Genomic DNA, 20,720 nt, shown 5'->3' on the forward strand with positions numbered 1-20,720 from the left:
ATTCTGATGACAAATTGATCATCAACCGTAACATTGACAGGAGAAAATGTGTCTCTCTGTAGTGAATATCTGATTGCTTCAACCTGTATGCGGTCTTTTGAACTTATCAGAATGCAGTTGCTTAAGATACAGCATAGAAAACAATCAGGAGTGAAATATAAAATTTGTTACTACCAGTTCTGTGGGCATGGCTTGGTGGTGGTGGGGTAATGTACTGGGTGGGCGTGGCCAACTTTTTTTTTTAACTTTTAAAAGCATTTTTTCTACAACCTCTTTGGCTGAAGAAGTTGTAAAAAAATGCTTTTAAAAGCCTCTGATGATTAGGCAACTCAGCTGGGATTGCCAGAGGAGCCTTTTAAAAGCATTTTTTGAACAGCCTCTTCAGCCGATGAGGTTGTAAAAAAATGCTTTTAAAAGCCTCTGACAATCCCAGCTGAGCCACGTGATCATCAGGGGTGGTTTTTTTTTAACTTTTAAAAGCATTTTTTTGGCTGAAGACAAAGTGTTTTTAAAAGTAAAAAAAAAACCCTCTGATGATTGCGCGGCTCAGCTGGGCATGTGGGGGAGGGGCGCGGCAGGGATTTTTTCCTACCGGTTCTCCGAACCACCTGCCACCATCGCTACCGGATTGAGCAATCCGGTCCAAACTGGGAGCATTTCACCCCTGAAATAAATCCTTTTACCTACTGATACTGTACCCCTACTTTAAATTAGCATCTCTTGGGCTCATTCCCCGCCCCCCCCAAAAAATTCAGTTTTGCTTACACATTTTAGCTCAAATACGTAATAAGGTTGTAGAAATTTGAAGTATTAAAACACAATGTAAAGCCATAACTGTGAATGGAATTCATAGACTGGTCTTTTTCACGAAAGTGTTTGATTCTGGGATCAACACTTCATTTCGAAACCAGCTTTGCTATTTAAAGGAAGTACCATTGTATTCTTAATAAAGTTCTTATTAAAAACAGGTAGGTTCTTGGTCTTTGCTGTTTTCTGTTGTACCCTGTAAGCAATTTTAAGATTTAGTGAAGAAAAGCAACCTGAACCTTTGCCCACGTTGTAAGAATGATGCCGATTTAAAAGGGTGAGGTTTTATTTCCAAAACGTTGGCTCAAATATTCCATGTATTAATGAAGTATGCTACTAACACCAGCAGCACCAGTGAGGTGAGAATAACAACTAAAACCCTTTGCCACTGGAAGGAATTAAAGAGTTGAAGACAGCGTGTGCCTATGAAGGTGTCACATCTTCAGCTGCGTTGGTGTTACTTGTAACATTTAATTCTTGGTCGTTGTTTTCCTGGTCTTCTTGAAATAGTTTTTGATTAAGGTGGAAAGAGCGCAGTCTTTTGCATGCCTTCGGGCCACTTGCGTTCATAACGGCTTTTCGCTTTGATCCCTGCCTGGTTTCAGTTTCAGGGAAAAAATGACTTTCTTTGATCATTAAAGTTAATTGGTCCATGATCTGGATGTTGTGATCAGCAGTGCAACCCTGCTTAGAAATCTGCCTTCCTTTTAACGTAACCGTGCTTGTCTGCAGCCCAGAATTTGGGAAAAAGTGCTGCAAAGCTTGACAGAGAAAAATATTCTCTTTTGGCTCATCTGAGTAATTTCTATCCTTTCCTAAGAGGAAAAGAGAAAGGGGGGGGGGAGTCAGATTAGAAGATATTTTCATTAGATGGATAGACCACAGCAGTAAGCTGAATATATCATTTGAAAAGCAACAATTTTTTTCCCCTTATAGAGAAACAATTTATATTAGAAGCCCAATTGAGAATATAGGGCCGTGATGGCGAACTTATGGCACGTGTGCCATTGATGGGACACGTGAGCTCAGATCCAGCCAGCTGATTTTCGGGCCTTCTGGGCACACTGGAAGTCGGAAAACGGGAAAAGGCCCATTTTCACTTTCCCCACGCTCCAGAGCCTTACTAGGAGCCTGGGGAGGGCGAAAATGGTCTTCCTTACCTCTCCAGAGGCCAGAAATGGCCCATTTCCTGACTTCCGGTCCCACTGGAAGTTGGCAAATGGGCTGTTTCCAGCCTGGGGAGGAAAGGCCGTTTTCACTCTCCTCAGGTTCCTAGAAAGGCTCTGGCACCTGGGGAGTGAAAAACGGGCCTACTGGGCCCACCATGCCATTGCGTGCCAAAAGTGGGGGGAGCGTGGGTGTGTGTGTGTCATGCGGGCATTCCCGGGGGGGGCAGGGCCCATAGAATTATGGGTGTGGGCACATGCGCGCGCAATCCACACCATTCCCCCTGCTTTTGGCACGCGATGGCAAAAAGGTTAGCCATCACTGATACAGGGTGTTGAGCAGTGATGGCGAACCTATGGCGCGCATGCAGGAAGTGGCACGCAGAGCCATCTCTCCGGGCACACCAGCCATCTCCCGTTGCTTTTCCAGGTTCCAGTGTGTACATGCATGCCAGTCAGCTGGTCTTTGCACCTAGGTGTGCGGAAAGCGGAAAGGCCCATTTTCACTTTCCCCACGCTCCAGAGCCTTACTAGGAGCCTGGGGAGGGCGAAAATGGTCTTCCTTACCTCTCCAGAGGCCAGAAATGGCCCATTTCCTGACTTCCGGTCCCACTGGAAGTTGGCAAATGGGCTGTTTCCAGCCTGGGGAGGAAAGGCCGTTTTCACTCTCCTCAGGTTCCTAGAAAGGCTCTGGCACCTGGGGAGTGAAAAACGGGCCTACTGGGCCCACCATGCCATTGCGTGCCAAAAGTGGGGGGAGCGTGGGTGTGTGTGTGTCATGCGGGCATTCCCGGGGGGGGCAGGGCCCATAGAATTATGGGTGTGGGCACATGCGCGCGCAATCCACACCATTCCCCCTGCTTTTGGCACGCAATGGCAAAAAGGTTAGCCATCACTGATACAGGGTGTTGAGCAGTGATGGCGAACCTATGGCGCGCATGCAGGAAGTGGCACGCAGAGCCATCTCTCCGGGCACACCAGCCATCTCCCGTTGCTTTTCCAGGTTCCAGTGTGTACATGCATGCCAGTCAGCTGGTCTTTGCACCTAGGTGTGCCGGAAACCGGAAGAGCAGCTCCCTGGCGTGCATGCACGTGCTGGGAAGCTGAGCTGCTAGTTTCTGGCACTCCCGCACTGGGGAACTGCTCTTCCAGTTTCCAGTGGCTCTTCTGTGCGTGCTCCTTTTTCAGTGCCAAAAAGGATTGCCAACACTGGTATGTAGTATCAAGGAATAGGATTGCAGATAAAGCTAATTTTTATTTAGTGAGGATGTAGCTCTCCTGAAACTTTTTCCAACTGACTTTGAATATAGTAGTTTCCTCCTTAGTTGGCAAGACAGGAATTGTGATTAAATTTTTCAACAACCGACTACAATTTTAAAATGCTGCAGAAATTGCCAAACCGATTTCAACATTTTAAAGTGTTTTTCTACTTTCCTTAACAAACTAGGTTTTATTTTAAATCACTTTTTCTGATTACATGTAGTTAAGTAGCTAAAGAATGAAATCTTGCTTTCTTTTTCTGCCTAGCTATACATTACAGCACCTACAATATACCTGGTCAATATATATATGTAGGTCTTTGGTTATTCGGGTTTTCTCCCGCGTAAAATTGGAAGTGTCTTGGTGACGTGATAAAATCCTTTATTATTGGACAAAAAGGGAAAATTATTGTTTTCGGCTTTTTGTAACCGTTAAACCCCTTGTAACCTAAATGGATGTTTGTGACAGTCCCCTGACACACCTATTAAATGCCAAGTTTAAACCATGGATGGAGAAGTATAAATTAAATGGAAATTATTGCATGCACCATGATCCTCTCTATAAGCCACCTTTTGCTAGTTATAGGTAGTCCTCAACGTATAACCAATCACTTAGTGACAGTTCAAACTTATCAAGTTCCTCCTCCTGTGGTCACATCACTGTATTTCTGTTGCTTGGCAACTAGCCTGAATTTATGGCCATTTGAAGCGTATTTACATGGCCACGATTTAAGACATTTTTGCTCAAAGCCAGCTTTTACTTTCAAATTTTGGCAAAAATACTCCATAGTGAACAAAAGGTTTGCTTAAATACCACGATGTGGCATTTGCTTAATAAGCACTGCAAAAAAGGATACGGTCATGTGATGACTCGTTTTATAACTATCATGGCTTATTTCTGTTAACAAGCAGGCTTCATTACAGTTGTTAGCTGAGGATTACCTGTACTGTCTTGGATGTGTTTGGCAAAATGGCTGGGGCATAATTAGAGAGCAGGTAAAGGAATATGAGAAAGGGTAGGTTATTGTCTGATCCCAATTCTTATGCAAGGAATCAACAATAAAACGTTGCACCAAGCAAGTTCAGAAACATGAAGCATTTGTGGCTGACTATTTTAAAGGTTTATCTGTGCCTTAGCCATTTATTCTCTATGTTCTATAGAACTCTATAGAACTTTCACGTATTTAAGTTATTTTGTCAGACAACCTACAGCAATGAATTTTTATAAACATTGGTATATGTAGCATATGCATAAAAACAAAACCCACTGGAGATCTCAACTTATGAACCAGCTTACTAAAATGGTTATTTTCACAAAGTCTTTGGAAGTGCTTTATTTAATATCAAATAACAATTTTTAAAATTACAGCTTGTCCACGTTTTGTTGAGAAAAAAAAAATAAGGGAGATAACTATGCAGGTCTTTTATAGCAAAACCGATAATGTAATAACGATGAATTAAGAAAATTCTCTATACAGTAAACTTATAGTATGTTTTAAAGGCCTGAAGGACTTTAGCTTTTTTAGGCACAACAAGCTACCTTACCTGTAGTTTTCTTTTGTTCTTTTTTGCTTCTTACTTCTTGTCTCAGCTGATCTATTTGTGATAATAGATTCTCTACTGATTTTTCACTATCCACTACTTTACTGCACAAATTCTAGAACAAGAGAAAAAGAACACCTCTATGGAATGCAAGGTTTTTTTATCAGCAATCAAAACATGTTTAAGGGGAGGTTTCTAGTTCTACATTACCCTAATTCCGTGATGGAAAACCTGTGGCACACGTAGCCGTATCAGTGGGCACACGAGCTCAGCTCCATTTTCGGGCATTCTGGGCCCACTAGAAGTATGGAAACAGGCTGTTTCCTGCCTCCGGAAGGCATGGGGTGGTGGTGGGGAAGGCCCATTTTTCTCTCACACCAGAGCTTCTCTATGAGTTTGGGAGGGCAAAAACCCGCATTCCCCCCCCCCCCAGAAGCTCTCCGGAGGCCAGAAACTGCTCATTTGCCAACTTCTGGTTGCACAGGAAGTGATGTTTTTTGCTGTCCCCAGCTTTCAAAGCCTCTCTAGGAGTCTTTGGAGCCTGGGGACAGCAAAAAAGGTCACTTCCTGTCCAGCCAGAAGTTGGCAAATGGGCAGTTTCTGGCCTCCGGAGGGCTTCTGTGGTGGGGAGGGGAATGCCATTTTTGCCCTCTCCAGACTCATAGACAGACTCTGGAGCCAGGTGAGAGAGAAAAACCCCTACCGGGCCATTGCACGCCAGGAGTGTGGGGGGCGGGGAAGGGGGCACATGTGCATGGTGCATAGAATTATGGGTGTGGCCACACACGCGCACGACCCCCCCACACCCCCGCCTCCTGGCACGCGATGGCAAAAAGGTTAGCCATTACTGCCCTAATTCCTATATTCTTCATAGGAATGCGCAATCATTTTAGCCTCGGAGGCTGCCCAACTACCACAATTTGTGTAAATTATGGTGGTGTTTTTGCACGATGACTGTATTTTCAAAAATAATGTCATACAGATAGTTTTTGACTTATAATTGTAATGGAACTTGCCAGTTATGGTCCTAAGTCATGATGGTTGTAAAACAGTCATCACATGACCGGCTTGTTTTTAATGATCTTTTTTTTGTGGTGGTCATTAAGCAAGCCCATTGTTTTGCTATGGGTGGTTTTGCTGGAGACCAGAAATAAATATCGATTTTCAGCAAAAAAAATATATCATAATTTAAGGTCATGTGACTACAGGATCCTGCAAATGGAAGTAAGTGTGGGCTGATTGCCAAGTGCCCAAATTATAGTCAGGTGACTGTGGGGAGGGAGTGGCCACGAGCTGAGTCATGAGTACGTGTTGAGGGGGATCCTTTGTAACCTTGAATGATTGCTAAGCAACTGGTTGTAAGTCGAGGATGACCTGAACTTGGCAAAAGTTCTAATAGATGTATTTGGATCTTTCCTAGACTACGATATCCTAATAAATAACATTTTCCTGAATATTTATTTGAGATGCATTAACAATTGTGTTTCAAATTTTCCACAGCTACTTAAAAGTCACAAAATAGGTATTCATAACTTACCTTTAGTTCTGTCTGCAAAGTAGAATACATTTCATTAATCTTATGAACCTCTTTTAGAGATCCATCTTCATTAAAGAATTCTGACCTTTGATACAAAAAACAAAACAAAACCCTAGCATGTACTATTTTTATCTTATTTTCAGAAAATATAGTACTGAAATGTAGATATTTCAAAATCTAATCCTACAGATGAACAAACCTTTATTTGAAACAAGAAAATGTCATCAGGTGCTTTCGAAATAGACAAGTTTATTTTGTAAAGATATTGCTAATTGACATTCAGGTTAAAAACAAAAACAGTTAAAGGCTATCACATCAACATAACAAAAGTTAAGACAAATAGTAATCATTTCAAACATCCAACAGTATCAGCCATATAGGCAAAATTCCAGCAGTCTTTAAATAACTTTTATCAGTGTTTTAAAATCATGCATTCAATATAATAGAAATGACTTTACAACAAAACTGCTGAGAAAAAGACAAGAAGTTGGACGCTGAAATAGAATATAAGAACAATTGGGATGCTTTCACGCTCTAGCACCAAAAGCCACTGAATTGAGAAAGAAAACAAGAAAATCAAGGTAGGATTGTGAATAGGCTTTGTTACAGTTTAGAGCCATGATGGCGAACCTGTGGCACACATAGCCATATCAGTAGGCACGCCAGCTCAGCTCTGGCACGCACACGCACGCCAGCCAGCTGATTTTAGGGCCTTCTGGGCCCACCGGAAGTAGGGAAACAGGCTGTTTCCTGCCTCTGGAGGGCCGGGGGTGGGGAGGTGGGGAAGGCCCATTTTTCTTTCTCACCTGGCTCCAGATCCTCTCTATGCATCTAGGGAGGGTGAAAACAGCCTTTCCCAGGCCCTCTGGAGGCCCAAAATTGCCCATTTCCCAACTTCCGGTTGGACAGGAAGTGACTTTTTTGCTGTACCCTAGAGAGACTCTGGAGGCTGGGGACAGCAAAAAACACTGCTTCCTGTCGCTAACGGAAGTTGTTAAATGGGCCATTTCGGGCCTCCGGAAGGCCTCCGAGGGGGTGGGGAAGGCTGTTTTCGCCTTCCCCAGATGCACAGAGAGGATCTGGAGCCAGGTGAGAAAGAAAAACGAGCCTACTGAGCAATCGCGTGGCAAAAGTGGGGAGGGGGGGTTGCGCACGCATGTGTGGGGCACACAGAATTATGGGCATGCGTGTGTGCGAACCTTCCACTCCCCCCATCCTGGCACGCGATGGCAAAAAGGTTAGCCATCACTGCTTTAGAGTATTCTGAAGGAAAGCATAGCTAAAAGTCTGACAGATCCATACTTCTTGTTACATAGTATGGATCTTCTAAAATATTGTGACCAAATCCTATTGATGATATGGAATGGCACCATGGGATATACATTTTCTTCAAACTACCCAAGTCTGAAAATCTATCTAAAGGATAGATGGCTGAAGAATCTGGGAGTTCTCAGAGTTGTCTGGCTGAGGAACTCTGGGAGTTGAAGTCCTAAAAGTTGTCTTGGATGGAGACCCCTGATCTGAAGTATAACTGAGAATACCATGCAAAATAGGAGAAGGCTGTTTTCTTACCTGTGTTCTGCCATCACTTTATCAAGGCCCGAAGAGATACAGGAACCACATACAGTTCGATAACCTTGTTGTTCTGCCATTCCTAGATTGGCTACAACTAGTGGCACTTTCTGAAAAAGCCTACAGAAAACCCAAGTACATAATTAAGAGATACTGGAGATTTCATTCAGTATTTTCTGCTGCATAGGACAAAATGTGCAATTTGTTAATTATCTCCAAGAACCATGGGAGTTTTGTGGACTCTTTTTCACCTTTGGAGAACAAAACTTTTTTTTTTTTGCATTGCAACAGAAGTACTGGCTGCTCTTATGATGATGGCAAGAGGGCCTAGGAGGCCTCTGGGAAACTTTTGATATTGAGAAGGCTGGGAAATTCTGGGAGTTGAAGTCCACAAGTCTTAAAACGTTGCCAAGTTTGGAAACCCCTGTTATAGACGGATAAAATAACTTACAGGCTTTATTTACAATTTTAAATTTTGTAAGAATCTGTTGATTAATGTTGCCAGAGATGATAAAAGTAAAAGATGAAAGTTTAACTGAAATGAATAATTTTTGCTATAATAAACTGTTTCAAATTTCAAGCGGAAGGCACAAAACAGGGGTGTCAAACTGGATTTTTTTTGAGGGCTGGATCAGCATTGTAGTTCTTCCCTGTGGGCCAGCAGGGGGAGGGAGCGGGAGGGACACGGGATGGAGGTCTCCTGTATCACCCTGCCGCTCAAAACAGGGTGTAAGGCTGCTGCACGTGGCTCCCTCTGCCCGGTTTTTGGCCCGAATGGCCTCCTGCAGCATTTTACCGGCCAAAACAGGGTGCGGGGAGCTGCATGCAGCCCCCCCGTGCCTCGTTTTCGCCCTCCATGGCCTCCTGCATCACTCTGCCGGCTGAAAACAGGCCGCATAGAGGCCCCTGCACAGCCTGTTATTGGCCGGCAGAATGCTGCAGGAGGCCAGGGAGGCTGAAAATGGGCTGTAGGGGGCCACAGGTGGCTTGTTTTGGCCGGCAGAGGCGCTGTGAGCCGGTTTTTTTGATATGTCCAGGCCGGGCCCATGGGCCAGATTTAAGCCCCGCGGTCTGGATCTGGCCTGCGGGCCTTGAGTTTTGTCGTGTCCCTCTCCCCCTCCGACGCCCAAGTCTAGGAAGTCCGTATCAAGCGTGGCAACAAAGCCTCTGCAGCTTGCCAAATTCCTCCAAGGTTTATCAGGGCAGGCAGGAGTCCAAGTTGCGACTTCAGCGATAGAGTCCGATAGCAGCAAACTAGATGAGACTTTGTTTGACTCAAGGTTGGAATGCCAAAAGCAGGTCCTTTTTATAGGCTGTGGGGTGTGGCTCCATGACTCAACATTTATCCAGGCCTGCCCCTCCCTCCCTTCTGCTGGCGTCGCCTCTCGGATCTCCGGAAGCAAGGATCCTCCCACTTTGAATTCTCTTCAGCTGGATCTGCTGTCAGTAATTCCAGCATGTGGCTGGCTTCCTGCTCACATGCTGTAGGAGTGACGTTTCTTGGGCTTGTCTGTTCACTCCTGACATCCTCTCCAGACATGTGGCCAGGGCTGGGGGCTGGAGACATGACAGGCCATTCATCTTCATTATCAGACTCGGAGTCTGATAACAGGCCCGGGTGGAGACGGGAGGGGCCCGGCTGAGGAGAGGAGGGAGGATGAGGCACAACAAGTTTGAAACCCCGGCATAGAATCCAAGTTATCTGGTGGAGTCGGTCAAGTTATCTGGTGATTGTCTGGATAACTCTGCAGTTTTCTTGGCAAGTTTTTCAGAAGTGTCCTGCCTTGTCTCCTTCTTAGGGCTCAGGGAGTGTGACTGGCACCAAGGTCACCCACCTGACTTTGTGCCTAAGGCAGGACTAAAACTCACGCTGTCACAGTTTCTAGCCTAGTGCTCTAACCATTGCACTTGTTGTGACCCAGGCCCCAGTAGGTAGTAGGAAACTCAGTCAGTGTAAAAACAAACAAACTTTATTCGAACAGCTGAGAATTACTTCGTTCTCAGTGTAGTTCAACTAAATTAAAGCAAATTCCTCCCAACACAAATTCCTCAGTCCTATCGCCAACCTTGGTCCAATTAGGCAAACTGCCAAAGGCCTTACTTGGCAAAAGTTCAGAAGACACCGATACAAAATAAATGCAAGAAGATGAAGCTATCAACATTGTTTTCTGGCAATGCCCAAATGCTGTTGCTGGTCTTTTAGGCCTTATGGGAGGGGCCAATCATCTCTTGGCTCTACTCCTGAGTCGTCCTCTTTGCTTTAGCTGCTCTTGCCTTCTGGCAGCTCTTCTCATGTGTGCATTAGGAACAGGCTCCTCCTGTTCCTCTGCCTCACTAGTGTCAGGCTCTGGAGGTTCTGGAGTCCGCACCTCACTCCCCGATGCCCCTGGCCTCACCTCTGCCTCCGACGCAGAGCCCTCATCCGGGCCTTCCCCAGCCTCCAGGACTGGCCCACGCTCTTCCTCAGCCTCATCGCTGTCTGACTCTGTTACCAGCTCCGCAGGCAGTTGGGGACCACATCAGCACTGATCTAGTCCTCTTATCTTGAGTTACTCGGTATTAATCCCAGATCATGCTATTGTATTGGAATATGCTCTTTCTGACCGGAATGAATATGGAACTGAATGAGAAGAAATCATGCAAGATTTGTTACTTACCCCTCTTGTGGCTTATGCAAGGCATATTCAAGTTTGTAAGTGGATAAGCTTGAAGAGGTTACGTTGGAAGTGAGTAACAGAAACACAAGATCCTGATTTGATAAGTGTGATTGTAAGTGCTGGTGAAGAAGCTGTTCTCTGAACGTCATTGTCTGGTCAGTATTACGCCTGAGCTTGTACCAACCAATCACATTCTGGAAAAGAAAGGGCATTCTTTAAAAAAAAAAAGGGCTAGGTAGAAATGTGTTATTATTTTGAAAGAGAACATGACGAAAAAGAACTATTAACATTTTAATCCATGAGTCACTACAATAAATAATACAGCTGGGATAAATGAGTACCAGTAATTATATCTAACCCAATCTTTCAAAGAAATTCACAAACATTACTGGCTTTAAAAATGTATTACTTTATCTAGTTTCCTATTTATAATTTTGCAATTGAGTATGTATTAATATATCTATATTTTATTTCAATCTATTTATATAGCTACTCATCTTTCAACAGGGATTCTGCATCTAACATAAAATCTAAACAACTAAAAAACAGAAATAAACAAGAGAGTAAAAGACCCCTAATGGCTAATAAGTTTCAAAACAATTTGTTGCATCCTATAAGGAACTGACTCACATTTAGCTCCAGCTTTTATGCTGCCTTTATTTTAAGCCTGGTTATAATTTCTAATTATGTTTAACAAGACTTATTTCAAGGACACTGTTTTGCTTTTATGCATATACATTTTAACTTAACTTCTAACTTAAGAATGCTAAAAAAGAAAAATTATATATATAGAGAGAGGACAAAAATTCAGCCAAAGGAATATAATGATTATAATGGATAACAAGCTTGTGTCAACTCTCGAAACAACTCTAGCTGAAGCCGTATTTTACTTGGCTTCGTTTCTAAGTTGCCATGTATGGGGAGGAAAGGGGGCGGGAAGGATGTGAAGAATGTAGAATATTTTCCTCTACAATGCCAGACATAACAGCGCTAAGGCTCATGAGAACTAAGGTCAGCTGAACCTGCCCTAGCAACGGCAGGAGGAGTGATGAGAAGTTCATCCGCCTGCTTGGTTGGTTAATGTGACTTGTGACACCAGGCAGGTGTACAATATCTAATCCTCAATTATACCAAAGTGTGGGAATTATTCAGAGTTGGCTTCACATTTGAATGTGCTGATATGAGGTATCCAATAAACAGGATCTTTGAGAAAAGCCACAGCCTCTGAGTCTTGAGACTGGGAGCATTACTCGGACCCATGACAGCTTGTAGAGAAGTATACAATTTAGGGAGTACATCGATTAATTCAGAAGCAGTTAAATACAGGTAGTTCTCGACTTACAACTATTTGTTTAGTGACCATTTGAAGTTACAATGGCCACTGGAAAAAGTGAATGTTTGTTATGACCATTGCAGCACCCCTATGGTCATGTGATTAAAATTTGGACATTTGGCAACTGGTTTATATTTATGATGGTTACAGTATCCTAGGCCAGGGGTCTGCAAACTTGGCTCTTTTAAGACTTGTGGACTTCAACTCCCAGAGCTGGCTGAGGAACTCTGGGAGTTAAAGTCTGGGAGTTAACTCTGGGAGTTAAAGTCCACAAGTCCACAAATCCGCGGCTGACCATCGGTGGCGAGTCATTGGCCCCGATGGAGAGGGTCCGCAACTTAGGCGTCCTCCTGGATGAACGGCTGTCTCTAGAAGATCATTTGACGGCCGTCTCCAGGAGAGCGTTCTACCAGGTTCGCCTGGTACGCCAGTTGCGCCCCTTTCTGGACCGGGATGCCCTATGCATGGTCACTCACGCACTCGTGACGTCTCGCCTGGATTACTGCAATGCTCTCTACATGGGGCTCCCCTTGAAGGGCATCCGGAGGCTACAGTTAGTCCAGAATGCGGCTGCGCGGGTGATAGATGGAGCCCCCCGTGGCTCCCGCATAACACCTATCCTGCGCAGACTGCACTGGCTACCTGTGGCCTTCCGGGTGCGCTTCAAGGTTTTGGTGACCACCTTTAAATCGCTCCATGGCATAGGGCCGGGTTATTTACGGGACCGCCTACTGCTACCGAATACCTCTCTCCGACCCGTGCACTCTCATAGAGAGGGACTCCTCAGGGTGCCGTCAGCGAGGCAATGTCGTCTGGCAACGCCCAGGGGAAGGGCCTTCTCTGTGGGGGCTCCCACCCTCTGGAACGAACTACCCCCCGGACTTCGTCAGCTTTCCGACCTTCGGACCTTCCGCCGCGGGCTTAAAACATACTTATTTAATTGCGCAGGACTGAGTTAGATTTTAAATTTATGGGTTTTAAATTGGGTTTTATGTCTATATTTTTTAATTATCGGGCTTTTAGAATAAGTTTTTTAATTGCTTTTATATTGTATTTATGTGTTTTTAAGTGCCTGTAAACCGCCCTGAGTCCTTCGGGAGATAGGGCGGTATATAAATATGATCAAATAAATAAAATAAATAATAAATAAATAAGTCTTAAAAGATCCAAGTTTGCAGACCCCTGGCCTAGGCTCATATGATCCCCTTTTGCGACCTTCTGACAAGCAAAGTCAATGGGGAAGCCAGACTTATTTAACAACCATGTTACTAACTTAACAACTGCAATGGTTCGCTTATCATGTGGCAAGAAAGGTCATCAAATCGAGCAAAACTCACTTAACAACTCTGTTAAGTAGCAACAAATTTTAGGCTCGATTGTGGTTGCAAGTCGATCCATAATCGACTTGTGGTTCTAAGTATGATCCATAATCAAAGTACAAAAATTCTGGCAGTGCTGTCAAATATAATTCCTTTTGAAGAAATTTGTACAAATAGACCCATTATCTGCAAATTTAGACATATATATCTGGGAACAAGTCCCACCGACCTTGCTGAGACATTACTTGTAAACTCATCATCAAATAACATCTATTGATCAAACTACGGAGAACTGGGGATGCGTTTAAATAAAATTGTTTCTGAATATGCTCATGCAATACTATTAAATTTAAATACAAAATACCTTTTTGCACCCTGACAATATTTTCTTCAACCTTGGTTTATTCAGTTCTCCAGCGGCATTGTAAAAGCTAAAAATGATAAATGGGAAGGAATAGAAATACTGAGTTAAATATATCTGCAGTTAGTATTTTTTTTTTCTAAACAAACGTTTGTTTCTAGTCATTTTTAATTTTGTTTCCTGAGGATTTCATAGGAAATGAAAAAATAATACAGAAATCAAACGTTCTGGCCTTGGGAAGTAGACAAGAAGAATCATAAACGATCCTTTTCCCTGTTGTGGTCCGCCAGCAGCCTGCAGAGCTGGCAGCAGAGTTGGACAGTGAGGAGGATGGGAAGGACAATGGGTCAGTCCTGGAGTGAGGGAAGTCCCGGACGAGGACTCTGGGGCCAGAGCCATCTAGGAGCGATGCGCGGACTCCGGAGCCTCCAGAGGCAGACAGCAGAGAGGCAGAGGAACAGGAGGAGCCTGTTCCTAGTGCGCCCATGCGAAGAGCTGCCAGAAGGCAAGAGCAGCTAAAGCAAAAAGGACGACGCGGGAGTAAGGCCAGGAGATGATTGACCCCTCCCATAAGGCTTAAAAGTGCAGCAACAGCTCTTGGGCTCTTTGTAGGAAAGCAACGTTGCTAGCCGTGGTCTCTTGTTTCTGAACTTCATGGGGTTCTTGCCAAGAAAAGCCTTTGGCAGGGTGCCAAGGAGGACAAAGGTTTGTGATAAGGCCGAAGGACTTTTTCTGAAGGATTTGTTTTGGAATTAATTTGGACTAAGCTGAGAATGAACTAATTCTCAGCTGTTCTAATAAAATACGTTTGTTTAGAACTGATTGTGTCTGGTAATAACTACTTGGGCCTAGGTCACAACATTCCCAACAAAATTATTGAATTACAATTTGGTTTGGCAACAGTAAAATCTGAGCTGTATGTATGTTTTTCTATGGTTGATTTGCAAAGAGATAAGGGCCAATATCATAAAATAACCAGTTGATGTGTTTAACATCATTGAAAAATAATAAATTGACTATTGGCTGCATTGTAAAGAGTTTTATATGGGTATATATTCTTGGAATAGTGTATTAATCACAGCACGGGGAAAGTTCATTTAAAATGTAACATTAAGATGATTTTAAAAATTTAAGTGGAATTCACAACCATATAAAACTAACATTACTCTCAATCAAGTTTATATTGGAATAATCTACAGGACTGCAGTTTTCTTTCTTGATATTTCTGTCTTAGGATCCCATTAAATGGCTATGAAGCTCTCAGTGCAAACAAATGCTGTAATTTACTTCTTCCGTTAACTTCTTGAGACTATCCTGCAGATACGATTTTAATTCACAATCACAGCTAATTCCACCCTCCTGCACTTCTAAAACGTACCACCTTATGTTTTATAAAAAGATACACATTTTTTTTACCTACCTGAACAGTTGATAACATGGAATGTGCTTTTGTATATCTGAAATAAAGTAAGATATATTTTCTTCCAAAAGTGTAATGTAGACATGCATCTTAAGTTAATACGTTCTTAAGTTATTTAAAATAAAACTTATGTATGATTCATACCTTATTCTTCACATGGCTTTGTATTATAATCATGTGAGATTTGTAAATCCTGGAAAAATCACTTAATTTACTATTTCATGCAACACCATTCAGTTTTTCTACTAAAAGTGCAGATGAGCTAAAAGTCATATTGTCAAGAAGCTTTAGAAGAACAGCATGAAGCTTTTGAAACATTAAAATTAATTTTAAAAATTAACAATAATCAACGTTTATGGGATTGGTGGCAAATTTAAAGACTTGGGCAGCTTTTCATAGTGTAGAACAGTGGTAGTCAACCTGGTCCCTACCGCCCACTAGTGGGCGTTCCAGCTTTCATGGTGGGCAATAGGGGTTTTGTCTGATACTGAAGCACCTTCCTTTTTTTTAATTTAATTGACTTTAAAAAAAAATTCATAGCATTATTTAAAAACATTTTCATTAAGTTTTCATAAAATTCCCCGTGACAATTTAAATTTTTGAAAATATACTATTTGTATTGCCCGCGCATAGGTTTAGTTCACGTTACGTAAATGAAACTAAATGGCGCTATAGTGCGACCGTAAACAAAAGAGCCTCATCCCAGAATAGCTCGTGCATCTCCCCCCACACCACCCAGCTGTAACAGACAAGCAGAGCTGGTAGCCGGCGACCCCCCCCCCCAAACCCAATCCACAATGCGCGAGAGGCTGGTGCAGACGAGGATACATGGCACATTACTGTGGAGCCGGTGGGCGGTTAGAAAATTTTACTACTAACAGAGATACAAAAGTGGGTGGTAGGTATAAATAGGCTGACTACCGCTGGTGTAGAACAAACCCATTTGTAACCTTGCTTTTGTAGTTTTTACGAAGCAGGGAAATTAAAGATCTTTTGGAATAATTTCAGAAATGGGAAGAAGATGTAGGAAATTATATGTGATGAAAAATATTATTGTGCTCCATTTTGTTCCTTCTGAAAACTACATTAAAATATCACATATTCCCATTTTACTGTACTACGGTACTACGTACTGATTGTATGGTCTTAGAAATCTCAGAAGGCAGATAGTGGTGGTGATAGTGGTGATACCTTGCAAATACCTATTCAGGTGTGCAAAATCTTTCATTCGCATGTGACAAAACTTATCCATCTGAGCCACCTTCTGCCTAGTGGTGAAATTCAATTTTTTTTACTACTGGTTCTGTGGGTGTTGCTTGGTGGTTATGGTGTGGCTTGGTGGGTGTAGCAGCAAAAATCCCCATTCCCTCCTCACACCTGGGGGAAGGATACTGCAAAATCCCCATTCCCTCCTCACTCCTGGGGGAAGGATATTGCAAAATCCCCATTCCATCCTCACTCCTAGGGGAAGGATATTGCAAAATCCCCATTCCCTCCTCACTCCTGGGAGAAGGATATTGCAAAATCCCCATTCCCTCCTCACTCCTGGGGGAAGGATATTGCAAAAGCTCCATTCCTACCCCACTCTGGGGCCAGCCAGAGGTGGTATTTGCTGGTTCTCTGAACTGCTCAAAATTTCCTCTACCGCTTCTCCAGAATCTGCTGTATTTCACCCCTGCTTCTGCTCTAAGTAAAACGGACTGTTCCAAGCTTGCAACAGTGATGTTTCAAACTAAAGACTACATTAAAATGCTGGAAACAAGTTTTTGCACTTTGAAACCAGGTGTTCCCCAAAGTTTTATGCCTGAAATTATTCAAAAGGGAATTACTGTATTTTGTACCTCATTTTTTTTTTAAATCGGTGAACTTACCAATTGTATACACAACTTCAACATCATCCATCTGAGAGTCAGTAATGCTGTTTTTGGCTTCACCTTTCACATCTCCAAGAAGAAAACCTTCCTGTGACCAAAATAAAAACACGTGTTAAACCAAGACCGTATTAGAAAATCCCAAGATTCAAATTCAAATGTAAGTCTAGATATTTTTTGGGGGGGGGGGGAATGCTGAAAAGACGACTTAAAAGACTGCTCTGTGGTAGAATGCAAGTTGCTAACTTTCAAAAAGATGGCACGTTTTTTTAAGTGTCTCTATTACTTCATTTTTATTCCTCTTGATATGAAATTGGAAGCAAGGATTAAACTATTTTATCCATGTGTAGGCTTGAGAGCCAAGCAATTAAAATGAGGATTTATTAACAGATTTTGGTTAATAATTATATTTTTTTTAGAAAGGAAACATTTGCTGAACATCCGCTGCAAAAAAAGTTGTAAAATCAGGTCCAGTCATGTAAGTGCTTCAACTTATGACTGTCATAATTTAGGATGGAAATTCTGGGTTCCATTCAGTTATAAGTCAAGGACTATTTGTATTAATAATCAGTCAACCAACTTATATTGTTTTCATGAGGTAGTCTACAACGGGTTGTAGTTAATACAAGTTGAGAAACAAAAAAAAAAATCTTAACTTTTGCAAACTAACCAGTGGGTGATATCTGACAGTGTGTTCCTTATGCAGGTAGTCCCCATTTTACAGCAGTTCATTTAGTGTCTGTTCACAGTTACATCATTGAAAAAAAGTGACACCACCGTTTTTCACACTTAGGACCGTTTTAGCATGATCACGTGATCATGCTAAAATCAAGTGATCATTCGGATGCTTGACAACTGACTCACATTTATGACAGTTGCAATGTCCCAGGGTCATGTGGTCCCCTTTTGTGACTTTCTGGCAATCCAAGTCAACGAGGAAACCAGATTCACTTAACAACCATGTTACTAATTTAACAGCTACAGTCATTCACTTAACAAATGTGGCAAGAAAAGTCGTAAAATGGTGCAAAAACTCACTTAATGAATTTCTCACTGAACAACAGAAATTTTGGGGCTCAACTGAGGACGTGAGTTGAGGACTACCTGTAGCCTCACTTGGTCAAAGCATCCTTTTTCTACGATCTTCCCTGCCAGCCTTGCCGGATGGATCAACTATAAATGCCCAACACTTTAATTCATTTTATTTTGTTTTAAAGGTAAAGGTTCCCCTCGCACATATGTGCTAGTCGTTCTTGACTCTAGGGGGCGGTACTCATCTCCGTTTCAAAGCCGAAGAGCCAGCACTGTCCGAAGACATCTCCGTGGTCATGTGGCCGGCATGACTCAACGCCAAAGGCGCACAGGACGCTGTTCCCTTCCCACCAAAGCTGGTTCCTATTTTTCTACTTGCATTTTTGACATGCTTTCAAACTGCTAGGTTGGCAGAAGTAACGGGAGCTCACCCCGTTATGCGGCACTAGGGCGTCTTAGCCACTGCGTCCCCTTGCTTTACATTTTGTTTTACATTCCCCAAACTTGCAGGACAGGAGCATCCAGATTTATTCTTCAGCTCTGTGCAAATCAAGTGTCAGCTTTGGAAGCCATACTAGGCCGAAGGCTTCCATGCTGCTACTTTCTCCTATGTGGGAAAGTAAGGGGGGCGGGGTTGCTACAAGGGACCATTAGATAATAACAACAGAGTTGGAAGGGACCTTGAAGGCCTTCTAGTCCAACCCCCTTCCCAGGCAGGAAACCCTACATCATCTCAGACAGATGGTTATCCAACATTTTCTTAAAAATTTCCAGTGTTGGAGCATTCACAACTTCTGCAGGCAAGTCGTTCCACTTATTTATTGTTCTAACTGTCAGGAAATTTCTCCTTAGTTCTAAGTTGCTTCTTTCCTTGATCAGTTTCCACCCATTGCTTAATAACATAATAAGATATAATAACATTCTTCCTGCCGGTCAAGGTTAGGCCAAGACTGCATCTGGAGGAGGAGTGGTTGGAGTGATGCCTTGAGATGGGAGGGTTGGAGCATGTGATTGGCAGAGGAGTCAAGGGGGGGATGGTCTGGGGGTTTTGTACTACTGAGGGAAAACCCGGATCTCCAGATTCGGACTTTATCCAGCTGTGACAGCTTACCTATGCTAGTAAAAGAACTTTGAAAGATGTTTGCCTCTGAGTCTTTTCTGCAGGAGGGGGGTTTCTGGAAAGATCAAGCTTTTGTGAGGTGGGGGATGAGTGACATGTACAGGGCCCCAGCTAGGAAAGCTGGAGGATTCACAGAAGCCTTGGTATGGCATTGCATTACTTCCTCTCGGAAGTAACAGAGTTGGAAGGGACCTTGGAGGTCATCTAGTCCAAACCCCTGCTCACACAGGAGACGTAAACTGCAAACGAAGCAGTCAAAAACCCAATGAAACAAACTGTTTCTTCAGTGGGAAGACTTTGCGCTGGCGGAGGCTGCATTTGAGGAGATTGTGCAGAAATGGATAGACTCGCATTGAAAATCAAACAGAAAGAAGCCACAGAATATTATCAAACATGGAACTTAATTTTACCACCGGATGGGGAAAAAAGGGTGTGGAGAGTAAGAAGGGAATCTGTATTGTTCAGCAACTTAAAACACCCAGAGAACACGGTGTTTGTTCAGCACCGAGACATGCAATAAATGGAAAATTAATACAATTTATTGAAAAAGTGCACGAAACACCTCCCAGTCTCTTCAGCGGGAAGCGGGAAGCGTTTGTGCCGGCGGAGGCTGTCCATCAGCAGCGTTTGAAAGAGAGGGAAATTCAAAGTAACAACGCACGCAGCAGCCACCGGGAACAAGCAGCAAAACTTAACAGTTTGCTCACAAACGGGAGATCTTAATATTGACAGGGATGCCCCGTGCGGCCACGAATCAATCCTCCACGGGGTCGGAAAAAAAAACCCGCGCAAGATTTCCACCCTCCCCCCCTTTTTTTTAAGGCGGGGCGCACGCCTTCAACTTTTGCAAACAAAATAAACCCTCCGTTTGTCTGTTTTGCAGCAACTCTCGGTTGGAGAGTTCGGCGTTTGCAAAAAAAAAGCACCTTTTGAGAAAACTCTTCCAGGGTTCCCCCAGCCAGGGCGGCCAAGCCTTTAAAACAAGCGCTGTTATTTAGAGTGTGGGAACATCGAGAGGATCTTCTTGGATTAGGGGGAAAAAAAAACCACCAGGCGGATCCCCCCCCCCCGCCCCAGTTCAAATCCACAGGAATGCATTGGTGGTTGGGGAAGGATTGCGCCAAGCGCGCGCGCGCTCCTCCCCACCTACCGCGCGGGGTTGTTGTGGGAAAAGCCATTAGTAAGAATTAGAATTAGCCCCGTTTGGCGCTTCCTGGAGGAGGAAAGAGAGGCGGCTGAAGCCCACCATTTGCCCCACTCGCTCCAGTCCAAAATAGTCGGGGGGGGGGTTGGTTTGGGACAACAACGCTTTGGGGAGAAATGCCGGCGGGATGGTATCCGGCTCCAGGCGAAATGAAACTGAAACTAAGCCTTCCCGGAGGAAAGAAGGCAAGGCGCGCTGCCCCGTTGGAAAGGCTTCTTTGGAAGCGTCTCTCCAGCCGCGGGGCGAGGCGGGTTCAATCAATCCGGGGGCGCAGACAGAGGGACCCCCGATTTGAGGCGTGGGCGCGCGCGCGCCCCCCCCTCAAGGAGACCTCTCCAAAGCGCGGCGCGGGGGCCGCTTTTACCTACCGAATCCGAGTCGGTGCTGAGGTGGTGGAAAGCGAGGGCGCCGAAGAGGAAGCCCGGCAGCAACGCCGTCGTGCTCTCCCCCTCCATCCCCAGCGGGCCGCCTTTCTTTCCTTCCCCCCACCCTCCCCCCCGCCGCCACTCTCGGGTCTCTG

General features: G+C 43.8%; 1 protein-coding gene across 1 annotated transcript; it reads right to left on the reverse strand.

Moving 5' to 3' along the window:
* Window positions 1-121: 121 nt before the first annotated feature.
* ABRAXAS1 (abraxas 1, BRCA1 A complex subunit) lies at window positions 122-20,720 on the reverse strand. Its single transcript, XM_058192966.1, has 9 exons — window positions 20,569-20,720; window positions 16,845-16,935; window positions 14,974-15,010; window positions 13,557-13,623; window positions 10,541-10,734; window positions 7,884-8,003; window positions 6,312-6,396; window positions 4,778-4,889; window positions 122-1,622 (listed from the first exon to the last, which is right to left on the reverse strand). The coding sequence occupies exons 1-9, from the start codon at window positions 20,653-20,655 to the stop codon at window positions 1,231-1,233; spliced, it is 1,185 nt and encodes a 394-aa protein (XP_058048949.1). The 5' UTR covers window positions 20,656-20,720; the 3' UTR covers window positions 122-1,230.

The sequence above is a fragment of the Ahaetulla prasina genome, chromosome 8 (assembly GCF_028640845.1).
Source record: "Ahaetulla prasina isolate Xishuangbanna chromosome 8, ASM2864084v1, whole genome shotgun sequence".
Classification (NCBI taxonomy): domain Eukaryota; kingdom Metazoa; phylum Chordata; class Lepidosauria; order Squamata; family Colubridae; genus Ahaetulla; species Ahaetulla prasina.